The sequence below is a fragment of the Panthera tigris genome, chromosome B3 (assembly GCF_018350195.1).
Source record: "Panthera tigris isolate Pti1 chromosome B3, P.tigris_Pti1_mat1.1, whole genome shotgun sequence".
Lineage (NCBI taxonomy): Eukaryota > Metazoa > Chordata > Mammalia > Carnivora > Felidae > Panthera > Panthera tigris.
The window spans coordinates 97,866,497-97,879,129 of NC_056665.1; the positions used below are offsets into that span (position 1 = coordinate 97,866,497).

Here is a 12,633-nt window from a genome sequence, read left to right on the forward strand (position 1 = left end):
TACCTGTTAAGTATTCATTGATAATGGGTTGCTATAGTTCTCATAGTGTTAACTTTGTAGTAGCCCTAATTCTACATATGTTCTATAAAATACCGATAATATATTGTCTACTTGCCTGTAGGTTGCAGTGCTATTGATGGATACTCAGGGAACCTTTGATAGCCAGTCAACTCTGAGAGATTCGGCCACGGTATTTGCACTTAGCACAATGATCAGCTCAATACAGGTATGGAATAAAATAAATCCATTTCGATGGCTGTTACTTTAAAAATTATAAATATGTGTATTCCTACATTCTTACTACCGTGCGTGTGGTAGTGAGACCAACAACAGAAATGCTAAATATGTTATTTGGCTCAGCTAGCATCCCAGTTCTTATGATTTCTATGAGTAGAATTGGTTTGGTTATTGTAATCTAATTTCTGATCAGTTTTCAAGCTGCCAATAGCCAGAAAAGTTTGCATTATTTCACTGATAATTTTTTATGTTTAAAGCCTACAATAAACATAATAATATTGTCTTATAATGTATGCAGATAGATATATTGGAACTACCCATTATAAGTTACATTTACTGAACCGAGATTTATAAATGGGTTTTGTTTTGTTTTGTTTTGTTTTCATAGCGTGTAGAAACATTGCTAAGGGTAAAAGCATTTATACGCTTTCCCAGCTGTTAAAAACACTTAATTAACATTTAGGAAAATAAATGTCTCACAAAAATTTTTTTATCTTTCTTTCCTTTTTTTTCTTTGTCTCCTATTAAGTATTGTTTTTGAGGTTAATGTAAGCTTTACAGATCGTCTTGGAAAGTCTCTGGAGAGTTTTACTATAATCATAGAACACATAGCATGAAAGGTTTTACATTAACTTTTAGATATTTTCTATTTATTAGAAACAGCAAGAAGTAGTAGTAGCTAAGAAAACAGTTAAAAGAAAGGTAAGATAGTTTAAAAAGGTAGGGGAGGCAGAGTGGTTGGGATGAACAAGTCAAGGCTGAATTACAAGTGAGCAGAGAAAGAGGCTCGTGAGCCAGCAACCAGGGTATCATGTGTGGTTAGGACAGTGAGAGGGTGGATAGAAGGAAGACTGAATATTTTCTACAAAAAGCTTTAAAGTGGAAGCCATGATTATAACCTGTGATTGATTAGCTTTTAAAAATAGACTTCTTAAAACATATGAGCCTGTAAAATACGGACTTAATGTCTAATTTCTTCATAATCAGCAGTATAAAACCACTTGTACAAACCAATTAAAACATAATTCTTTATTACCTATATTTCTGTTTTACCTGAAGACATTGAATATTTTCACTGAAAAATCTTAAGTCCTTAGTAATGACCTTTTTATCATCTGAGAAACAATCTCTTATTTAAATAAGTGCACAAAGCATTCTCTTTGTGTCAATACATAAACATAGAAGCTTCCTTCACTGTTTTTTGAAATTACTCCTCGAAAGAAAAAACAAAAGATAGAATGTCATCTTAGTACTGTGGTCTGTTCATGAAGTGGTTATGTATATGTATAGGGATATGAGCCTGATACTCAGAACCTAACTTCAATGTGATAGAACTTTCCAGAGACTTAACTAAATTAATCAATTGTGAGAAAGTCAACATAATTTTTCAAGACAAAATTTCATGTATGGCTTACTCAGATCTAGATTGTTATTATTTTGCTATGCTTGTAAGAATGATTTTTTATTGACTAATCGTTAAATCAGTTTCATAAATAATTTTAATATTCTGTTTCCAGAGCAGGTGGCTGTTGTATTTCTGGAACAATTTTATGATCATTGTACATGGTTTATTGTTTCTCAAGCTTTCTTTACTCTTCTCTCAAGGTCTTATAAATACCATTACGTGAGAATACATGTAGGGGCACCTGGGTGGCTCAGTTGGTTAAGCGTCTGACTTTGGCTCAGGTCATGATTTCTTTGCTCATGAGTTCGAGCCCCACATCAGGCTCTGTGCTGACAGTGTGGGTCCTGCTTGGGATTCTCTCTCTCTCTCTCTCTCTCTCTCTCTCTCTCTCTCTCCTCCCTCCCTCCCTCCCTCTCTCCCTCCCTCCCTCTCTCCCTCCCTCCCTCCCTCCCTCCGCTCTCTTCCCCTCCCCAACTTAGGCTTGCTCACTCTCGAAATAAATACACTTTAAAAAAAGAATACATATAAGAAAGTTTGATTTTGTGAAAATTGATATTTATAAAAATAAAGAATGACATAGTAAGTACTTCGAAGGATGCCAATTATCGTTTCATTTTGACTTTATTTCTTAATCAAGGTATATAACTTATCCCAGAATGTCCAGGAGGATGATCTTCAGCACCTCCAGGTAACAATATGTATACTCTTTTTTCTATATATCTGGTAATGTTTTGAAGATGTGTGGATTTTGTTAGGCCTTCTCCTACCTAAAACTAAACAATTCAGAAAGATTTAGAAACATAATCAAATGGAGATTGTCTTATTCCCAGGTTTCTTGTTTTAGCCCTCCATGGTTATGTTCTCTGTCTCTCATTCAGTTTTCAAAGTTCTTTGTTACTCTAAAGCTACTTGTTACTGGCTCCGTATATTTGAAAATATATGGCAAATTAGAGTAGAGAAAGAGCCTTTGGTTTAAAAATGACCCCAGATGTGAAGCTGATCCAGTTATAAAATAAAACTCACAGAGATAAAGAGTACACCACAGAGAACGCCGTCATTAATACCGTAATGACATCGTCTGGTGACAGATGGTGACTGCACTTGCCGTGGTGAATGTAGCGTAGTATATACAACTATCAAATTGCTATGCTGTGCACCTGAGACTAATATTATATTGTATGTCAACTATACTTTAATACTACATTTTAAAACCCTTTCTGTTCTGTGTGCTGCCCTCAGGGGTATTGTTACAGCACAAATGCAGAGAACAATAGTGAAAGTGAAGTTGAAGTCTTATGGTCAGAGATTTAATAATTGCTAGTATGATATCAGTTGCGTGCCAGATTTTTTTTTCCCCATGGACCACTTTATACGTAAGAACTATGAGGAGATACCTGATAATTCATAAAACTCTGTTTTAGATCTGAAAGAGACTTTGGTGACTCCTAATTTACCCTTCATATTTTACAGATGAGGTAAATTTGGCTGAAAATAGTAAATGACTTGCCTAAACTCATGTGGCTAATTAGTGGTAGAGTGGGCATAGAGATCTGGGCATCTTCTGGGCTCAGGGCTTCTTCCACGCTCCAAGTAGCATTTAAATTTCAGATAAGTAAAAGATTAGATATTTCCTGAAGATAGTTTACATCTCTGTAACACTTTCTGCTCTTTTTCAATTCATGTTATTTTGGTTACACAGCAAAACCTATGTACCTTAAATATATAATCTATCTTGGCAATAAGAGCCATGTACAGCTTTAGCAGACAACATAGAATGATAGAGCAGGGTAACCTGTGATGCTGGACATAACATTTGGAGTTCAACTTTATTCCCAAATCTATTTCTAGTATCTCACACTGAGCATTTGTGACAAATAGGCAGCATGCTGAATGACTGTTCGATGTTTCTTGTAATCAGTACGATTTACTTCTTCAGGCACGTGTCATAACTAGCCAATTATTTTCCAAGTTAATGGCATGGCACTGTTCCATACCAGCTTAGGGATTTCTTAAAGAAGGGCTGATTTTGGACTTTGATATTGAGTAAGTAATGTTTTTCTGAGACCATTTAAAACTTTTCCTGTAAATGGCAACACCTCAGCCTCCTCAAAAAAGATTGTGAATTCAAATTATGTTAGTAGATGATTCCAATGAGAGTGCCTAATCCCTGGAGCAGCTGCAATATTCCAGACACAGTATTCCAGACTTTTCATTTAAATACTCTAATCAGATGCCTAGTAATTACTCTGGGCTTCCCCGATCCCCCTGCAGGGGAGATGGGGGTTGCTGTGGGAGCTATCCGAGAAGGGCAAGGGGTGGGAATCCTCTGTATCACTTGCACCCCAGCTCTGAGAAGCTGTTGTGCCTTGTAAGTCTTGTGGATGAAGTGGCATTTTCTGTGTACAGACGGGGAAACCCATTCCACTGATGACACACTCATCGGAGGCCTAATCACAGTCTTTGTTCTCTGACATCTTCCTTACGTTTTTGAACAACACAAAAAACTGAGAGGGTGCCTCTCAGTTGGGAGCAATTAAAAACAGAAGAAGGCAGTGTATTTGGTTGTATTTTTAAGCCAGATGCCTCTATGCCTTTGTAATAATTCAGTCCATTGTGCCATTAAATTTCCTCAGGCGACAACTTTCGTTAAATATATCCAACATAGTTTATGGCTCTCTGGTCTAATCTGTGCAAGTTCTGCTTTGAAAGGGTTTTTAACATGTTTCTTTCTCCCCCATCTTCCCTACAAAAAACTGCCCTACATTCTTGATATAAAGTTGTTGGCTTTGAAGTAGAAACTTTATTTTTAACATATACTTTATGTCCTTAATTTTTAAATATCCAATTACTATCGTTCTGCTTTGTTTAATACTTAGTTCCTTAAAATGTTTATTGTAACCTTAATAATATAGTATTATGTTATAGTGAGGGGGGAAAAATGAATGGAAGAAAGCACAGAAGTAACACTTTGCAGATACTGAAGTTTGTGTGTGTGTGTGTGTGTGTGCGCGCGCGTGTGTGTATGTGTGTGTAATTTCCCTTGTAGCTTTTCACTGAATATGGCAGACTGGCGATGGAAGAAATATTCCTGAAGCCATTTCAGGTGAGTGAAGAATAAAATTATGGTATATTCTTATTAAATTTTTCTTAAGAGTATGACCAGGTATATGAATTGAGAAGGTCACATTTCTTTCCTTTTTTCTTTATTTCATTCAAGAAGCACTTTGAATACCTTGCTAGTGCTATTTGGTGCAAGTAGGAGATTCAAATGGGGAAATGAAAATTTAACAAATTATTATTATTATTTTTTTTTATTTTTTTTTCAACGTTTTTTATTTATTTTTTGGGGGACAGAGAGAGACAGAGCATGAACGGGGGAGGGGCAGAGAGAGAGGGAGACACAGAATCGGAAACAGGCTCCAGGCTCCGAGCCATCAGCCCAGAGCCTGACGCGGGGCTCGAACTCACGGACCGCGAGATCATGACCTGAGCCGAAGTCGGAGGCTTAACCGACTGCGCCACCCAGGCGCCCCAACAAATTATTTTTTTAAAGAAATGGGAAAAACTTATTGGGAATAACAAAAAATAAATAAAAGAAATGGGAAAATGAAAAGATGAATTAGATATTTTGATTCCTGCAAGAATATCATCTTTTCTTCCCCGAATTCAACTCTAGAGATGTCACAGAAACCAAAAGAAAACTGATGAATTTGTCAAACATAAAAGCTAAAAACAAACAAGATTCCTGGGACTATAGAAAGGGTTACAAGTCACACAAAACCTGGCTAAGGCACAGAGACAGGATATTGGTCAGGTGGGTGCAAGTTTATTGAAGGTACTTTCTCTTTCTTACACAGTGACCCATGTGAACCATCACTTGCTTCATTGCACTAAGTATCAGACTAGCAACCAGCTCAGCCTCTTGGAACAGCAGGATAACATCAGGGCAATATATGAGCTCATGTTGGGTGGTATAAACAGACTATCGGGTCCTTTAATGCTCCCTTCTGCCCCAGCAGTCTTTAAATAACAGGAACCAGGAGAGTAGAATTAAGTCAAAAAGCCCTTGAAAGCCTGGAGGAGGTACAGATTTAAACACCCAAGACTGCTCACTTGAAGCATGACAGCGTCAGCCTTGGCTTCTCAGAGGGGCTCAGACTAAGTCCCAGAATTTAGCCCCTCCCTGGTACGTATCACCAGCCAAGATGGATAATACCCTGAGAGGTATGTGAACGTACAAGGAGAACGAATGATAAAGGGCAAAGTAGAATTTATGGCTTAAATGGCAAGTAGTTTATTTTTATTTTTTTATAAGTTTATTTATTTATTTTGAGAGAGAGAGAGAGCATGTGCAGGTAGGAGGGGGGCAGAGAGAGAGGGAGAGAGAGTATCTGAAGCCAGGCTCTGTGCTGTCAGTGCAGAGCCCAAGACAGGGCTTGAACTCACAAACCATGAGATCGTGACCTGAGCTGAAACCAAGAACCAGATGCTTAACAGACTGAGCCACCAAAGCACCCCAGCAGGTAATTTAAAATGAGTTATTTAGTTATCTATTGTTGCATAACAAATCATCCTAAAAGGATAAACATTTATTGTTTCACACAATTTTTAAGGGTCAAGAATCTGGAGTGGCTCAGCCTGGGTGGTTTTGGTTCAAGGTCTCTAATGAAATTATGCAAGATATTGGCCAACAAAACATTCTCAGAAGACCTGACTGGAGGGTCCACTTCTAAGCTTACTCACATGGCTGTTGGCAGGAGACTTCAATTCCCTGCCATATGGACCTTTCCACAGGGCTGTTCACACCAAGGTTCCCAGGGCAAATGATCCCACTGCCAGAGTGACCAAGCTGCAATCATTTATAACCTCATCTTGGAAGTGAAGACACCGTCAGTTCTGCTAAATTGTATCTGTTGTACCCACCTACCCTGATATAAGGTGGGAGGGGACCAAATAAAGGTGGGAATACCAGGAGGAAAGGATCTCAGATATAGTAAAAAATAAGCAAAGAAGCTAGTACATACCTATTAGAATGGCCAAAGTCCAGAGCACTGACAATACCAAATGCTCCCCAAATGAGGACGTAGAATGTTAGAAACTCCCATATATTTCTGGTGGGTGTGCAAAATGGTACAGCCACTTTGGAAGATAGTTTGGCTGATTTTTACAAAATTAAACATATTCTTTACATATGATCTGGTGTTGTACTCCTTGGTATTTACCCAAAGGAATTAAAAACTTCTGTCCATACAAATACCTGCACACAGATGTTTTTAGGAGCTTTATTCATAATTGCTCAAACTTGAAAACAACAAAAATGTCCTTCAATAGGAGAATGGATAAATCAACTTTGCTACATCCAGACAGTGGAATATTATTCAGAGTTAAAGGAAATGAACCATCAGGCCATGAAAAGACATGGAGAAACCTTAAATGCATATTATGAAACAAAAGAAGCAAATCTTTAAAAGGCTACATACTGTGCTATGCTACATACTGTAAAATTCCAACTGTAATTCATAAAACCTTGGTTTGCGAGCATGGTTCACTCTGGAAACATGCTTGTAATCCAAAGCACCTGTATATCAATGCGAATTTCCTCATAAGAGATAATGGAAACTCAGATGATTCATTTCACAACCCAAAAATATTCATATAAAAATGATTACAATGCTATAATGTAATACAAAATAATAAAGTACAGAATACAAAGAAAAATTAACCAGCACTTACCTTTGAAAACCTTTGTTGTGAGGGAGACAAAAGACAGGAGTGTTATTGTGTAGAATGACTTTCACTATCACTCACAGAATCACTACTATCCATTGGGTCAATGGAATCTTTTTCTTTTTGTGCACCTTCAACAAGGAACCTATCCAATGACCTAGAATGAAGCAAATTATTCCTAAGCTAACTCTTGTATGGAAAAGCAAAGGACTGTCCATAGGTTCTTTGAAGTAACAAAAAATAAACTAGTGCCCATTGTGGGCACCTTCTAACATTCTGGAAAATCACTGATTTCTGCCAAACACCATAGCCTGAGACCAAGCATCTAAGCATGGGAGACGATCACCCACAATCCCACAGAGAGAGAGAGAGAGAGAGAGAGAGAGAGAGAGAGAAACCATGTTCACACGAGGGAAGAGGGTGCAGACAGGAGTTCAGGTAGAATAAAAACAGTCCCTGCTTACAATCCTCTGTTTTGTTTACAATACCTACTAGTGTCTGTTAACTTTAAAAAATAATAATTTGTCAGGTTGATAAGTGAAGTATTCTATAGTAATTGGGCTATTAGCTTAGGTTTTTCTCTGAACTTTTTACTCTCTGGATCCATTGGCATAGGGTAGGAACTCCATTGCAAATTCTGGAAAGGATTTTTAAGTCTTAACCAGCAAATGTTACTACTTTTTAAAAAAGTTTTTAATGTTTATTTTTGAGAGAGAGAGAGAGAGAGCGAGCAGGGAAGGGGCAGAGAGGGAGGGAAACACAGAATCTGAAGCAGGCTCCAGGTTCTGAGCTGTCAGCACAGAGCCCAACACAGGGCTCAAACCCACAAACCATGAGATCATGACCTGAGCCTAAGTCGGGAGATTAACCGACTGAGCCACCCAGGTGCCCGAAATGTTACTACTTCTTATGCTTTTTATGATACATTAAAACCAAGAGGGACCAACTGGTGCTCTGATTAGATAATAGATAGGTAGGTAGGTAGGTAGATAGGGAGAGATACTGCTTTTGGTAAAAGAAATAATAATGAAAACAATGGAAAAAGTTTTAGCACTTGTTGGTAAACTGAAGGCATTTTGAAATGTCAGTGAAAAAAGTTTTGACTGAAAGAGTCAACAATGACTTCTAAACAAGTTTGTACTTGTAAATCTATGTATCTGAAATTGAAATGAGAAAGTCATTAAGTAGCAAAAGTGGCTTCCAAAGATACTTAATAATATTTAAAATGAAAGCAACCAAATTCAAAACAAAAAATACTATACACCATGAAATTAAAAAATAATATGCAAATATATTCAGGTCTCAGAATTTTTAAGGTATCAGCAAATAATTCACATTTTTAAAAAAACACCATTAAGACCAATGTTAATGAGCTTTACTACCTACAAAATAATTCACATTTACCTTAGAAAAAGTTTCAAGAGAAAAAGTTCTGATAGGGTATAATTTTTAAATGAAAGTTCAATTAATTCATCAAGATTTTTTTACTTTTTATTTTATTTTTTAATGTTTATTTTTGAAAGAGAGCGTGAGTAGGGGAAGGGCAGAGAGAGAGGGAGACATAGAATCCGAAGCAGGCTCCAGCCTCTGAACTGTCAGCATAGAGTCCGATGACGCAGGGCTCAAACTCACAAATGGTGAGATCGTGACCCAGGCCAAAGTCAGACGCTTAACTGAGCTGCCGAGGTGCCCCTATCAAGCTTTTTTTTAGAAGGTTATCACTTCCATCCTCTTCTTCTATCTCAGGAGAGAGCAGGTTTATTTATTTGGATAAAAGTGTGGAGAAATTTTAAACACTGCCCAAGAAGGCAAGGTGAGAGGTAATGAAATTTAAATCATAGTAATTTGTACTCAAACTAAATTTAATAAATTCAAAATAGAAGAATTCTTACGTCTGAAACAGTGAAATTGTAAATAATGAGCAAGATATATCACAGGCTGGAAAAGTAAGGGTAATTAGGCAATGAAGTAAATAGCTGCATTAACAGATTCATTTGATTCTTTTTTTTTTTTTTAAAGGTTTATTCATTTTTCAGAGACAGAGCATGAGAGGGGGGAGGGGCAGAGAGAGAGGGAGACACAGAATCCAAAGCAGGCTCCAGGCTCTGAGCTGTCGTCACAGAGCCTGACACGGCGATCAAACTCACAGACTATGAGATCATGACCTGAGCTGAAGTCGGATGCTCAACCGACTGAGCCACCCAGACACCCCAGATTCATTTGATTCTTAAATGAAAAGCCAGTTTATATCAAGAAAACAAAATATCTGTGGTATTTAAAAACTGTTTTTAAGCAGAGAACTAAAAGCGCAGTGAATTCAGTTTAAAAGCAATATTGAAGTGTAAAGTTTATCCAAGTGGTGTGCTGGTAAATGTATACAACTGGCTGGTGAGGAGGGAGGAGGTGGTTCTGATTTAAAGCATTTGCTGATTTCTGGTATGAATACCTTTACCATGGCTGATTTCAAGCTGCCAACATGATGTCAACTGACTTGTAAAATTTCTCAGACTTGAACAACTGCTCCTTGTGAGCCTGTAAGGGCCAGCTTTACACTAGTTAGCACACTCAGGAAGTATAACCCATGACAAGACTTGCATTTGAAGATTGAATTAACAACTGGGCACATCCTGGCAGAGGCATCTCTGGTAGGGGAGGTTCTGGTAGCAGAGAGGTAGGGTGCCGTTTCTGTGTACATTTTAATGTACAAGTTCGTAGTAGATTAAGGTTTGCCTATAATAGGAAAATAAGGATAAACCCTAAAAAAAAACTTCCTGCACACAAACTTTAGTTCCCTTCTCTTAGAAGCTTTATTTTATTCCTGAGCATGTATTTTAGGACCACTTACCTTTATTTTTATTTTTATTTTTATTTTTTTTATTTTTTATTTTTTTTATTTTTTAATATATGAAATTTACTGTCAAATTGGTTTCCATACAACACCCAGTGCTCATCCCAAAAGGTGCCCTCCTCAATACCCATCACCCACCCTGCCCTCCCTCCCACCCCCCATCAACCCTCAGTTTGTTCTCAGTTTTTAAGTCTCTTATGCTTTGGCTCTCTCCCACTCTAACCTCTTTTTTTTTTTTTTTTTCCTTCCCCTCCCCCATGGGTTTCTGTTACGTTTCTCAGGATCCACATAAGAGTGAAACCATATGGTATCTGTCTTTCTCTGTATGGCTTATTTCACTTAGCATCACACTCTCCAGTTCCATCCATGTTGCTACAAAAGGCCATATTTCATTTTTTCTCATTGCCACGTAGTATTCCATTGTGTATATAAACCACAATTTCTTTATCCATTCATCAGTTGATGGACATTTAGGCTCTTTCCATAATTTGGCTATTGTTGAGAGTGCTGCTATAAACATTGGGGTACAAGTGCCCCTATGCATCAGTACTCCTGTATCCCTTGGATAAATTCCTAGCAGTGCTATTGCTGGGTCATAGGGTAGGTCTATTTTTAATTTTCTGAGGAACCTCCACACTGCTTTCCAGAGCGGCTGCACCAATTTGCATTCCCACCAACAGTGCAAGAGGGTTCCTGTTTCTCCACATCCTCTCCAGCATCTATAGTCTCCTGATTTCTTCATTTTGGCCACTCTGACTGGCGTGAGGTGGTATCTGAGTGTGGTTTTGATTTGTATTTCCCTGATAAGGAGCGACGTTGAACATCTTTTCATGTGCCTGTTGGCCATCCGGATGTCTTCTTTAGAGAAGTGTCTATTCATGTTTTCTGCCCATTTCTTCACTGGGTTATTTGTTTTTCGGGTGTGGAGTTTGATGAGCTCTTTATAGATTTTGGATACCAGCCCTTTGTCCGATGTGTCATTTGCAAATATCTTTTCCCATTCCGTTGGTTGCCTTTTCGTTTTGTTGGTTGTTTCCTTTGCTGTGCAGAAGCTTTTTATCTTCATAAGGTCCCAGTAATTCACTTTTGCTTTTAATTCCCTTGCCTTTGGGGATGTGCCGAGTAAGAGATTGCTACGGCTGAGGTCAGAGAGGTCTTTTCCTGCTTTCTCCTCTAAGGTTTTGATGGTTTCCTGTCTCACATTCAGGTCCTTTATCCATTTTGAGTTTATTTTTGTGAATGGTGTGAGAAAGAGGACCACTTACCTTTAATCTCTGCTCTTTCACCTCCTTGATGTTAAGTACTTCACCTTCTAGATTAGTTAATTCACCCCAGTTTTCTCCCATAGCATTTAAAACATTTTTTTTTTCAATGTGTATTTATTTTTGAGAGAGACAGAGTGTGTGAGCAGGGAAGGGGCAGGGAGAGAGGGAGATACAGAATCCGAAGCAGGCTCCAGGCTCTGAGCTGTCAGCACAGAGCCCAACGCGGGTCTCGAACTCACAAACCTCGAGATCATGACTGAGCCGATGTTGGACGCTTCACCGGCTGAGCCACCCAGGGCCCCTCTCCCGTAGCATTTTTAATTAATCATTTCATATGCTTAATGGCCCTTAAGGGCCTTAGAATTAGATCAACTCACACACACACACACACACACACACACACACACACACACACAATAAGTACATGAGGTGATGAATATGTTAACTAACCTTGTTGTGGTAACCATTTCACAATGTATACATGTGTCACATCATTATGTTGTAGACCGTAAACAAACACAATGTAATATGTCAGTTATAGTTCAGTAAAGCTGGAGGGAAAAAAAGATTTGAATCCTCTTTGTGAGAAAAAGTGAAACTCAACTTTTCATGTTTCCTTTGGTAGAGATATAATTATTAGATCAGTCCATGCCACTTTTATGGTTAAACTGAATGTTGATGGAAAACAATAGTAGAGGAAGCATATAATAATATATTGCTATATTAGGATAAACCTTCTGTTTCTCACAATTTCTCATTCAAATTGGGCCTACATATGGAAAATTAGTAATATTTTACTTAATTATATTTAAGGACCCTTTATTCCTGTGATTTAAAAATGTTCAGGGGCTCCTGGGTGGCTCAGTTGGTTAAGCATCTGACTTTGTTTTATTTATGTATTTTGAGAGAGCAGGAGTGAGTGGGAGAGGGGTGGGAGTGGGGAAGAGGGGGATAGAGAGAATCCCAAGCAGGCTCCATGCTGTCAGCGCAAAGCCTGATGTGGGGCTTGATTCCATGAAACATGAGATCATGACTTGAGCCAAAATAAAGAGTTGGATGCTTAACCGACTGAGCCACCCAGGCAACCTAAGAGTACATGTGTGCTCGCTTGCTCTCTCTCTCTCTCTCTCATAAATAGATAGATAGATAGA

General features: G+C 38.1%; 1 protein-coding gene across 3 annotated transcripts in view; it reads left to right on the forward strand.

The window, feature by feature from the left end:
* ATL1 (atlastin GTPase 1) overlaps positions 1-12,633 on the forward strand; it is a 73,005-nt gene that overhangs the window by 37,911 nt on the left and 22,461 nt on the right. For all 3 annotated transcript variants that reach the window (XM_007097557.3, XM_007097558.3, XM_042989678.1), the window contains exons 4-6: positions 122-226; positions 2,280-2,330; positions 4,689-4,745. In XM_007097557.3, coding sequence (XP_007097619.1) covers positions 122-226; positions 2,280-2,330; positions 4,689-4,745 — 213 coding nt within the window. The remainder of the gene's footprint in view (positions 1-121; positions 227-2,279; positions 2,331-4,688; positions 4,746-12,633) is intronic.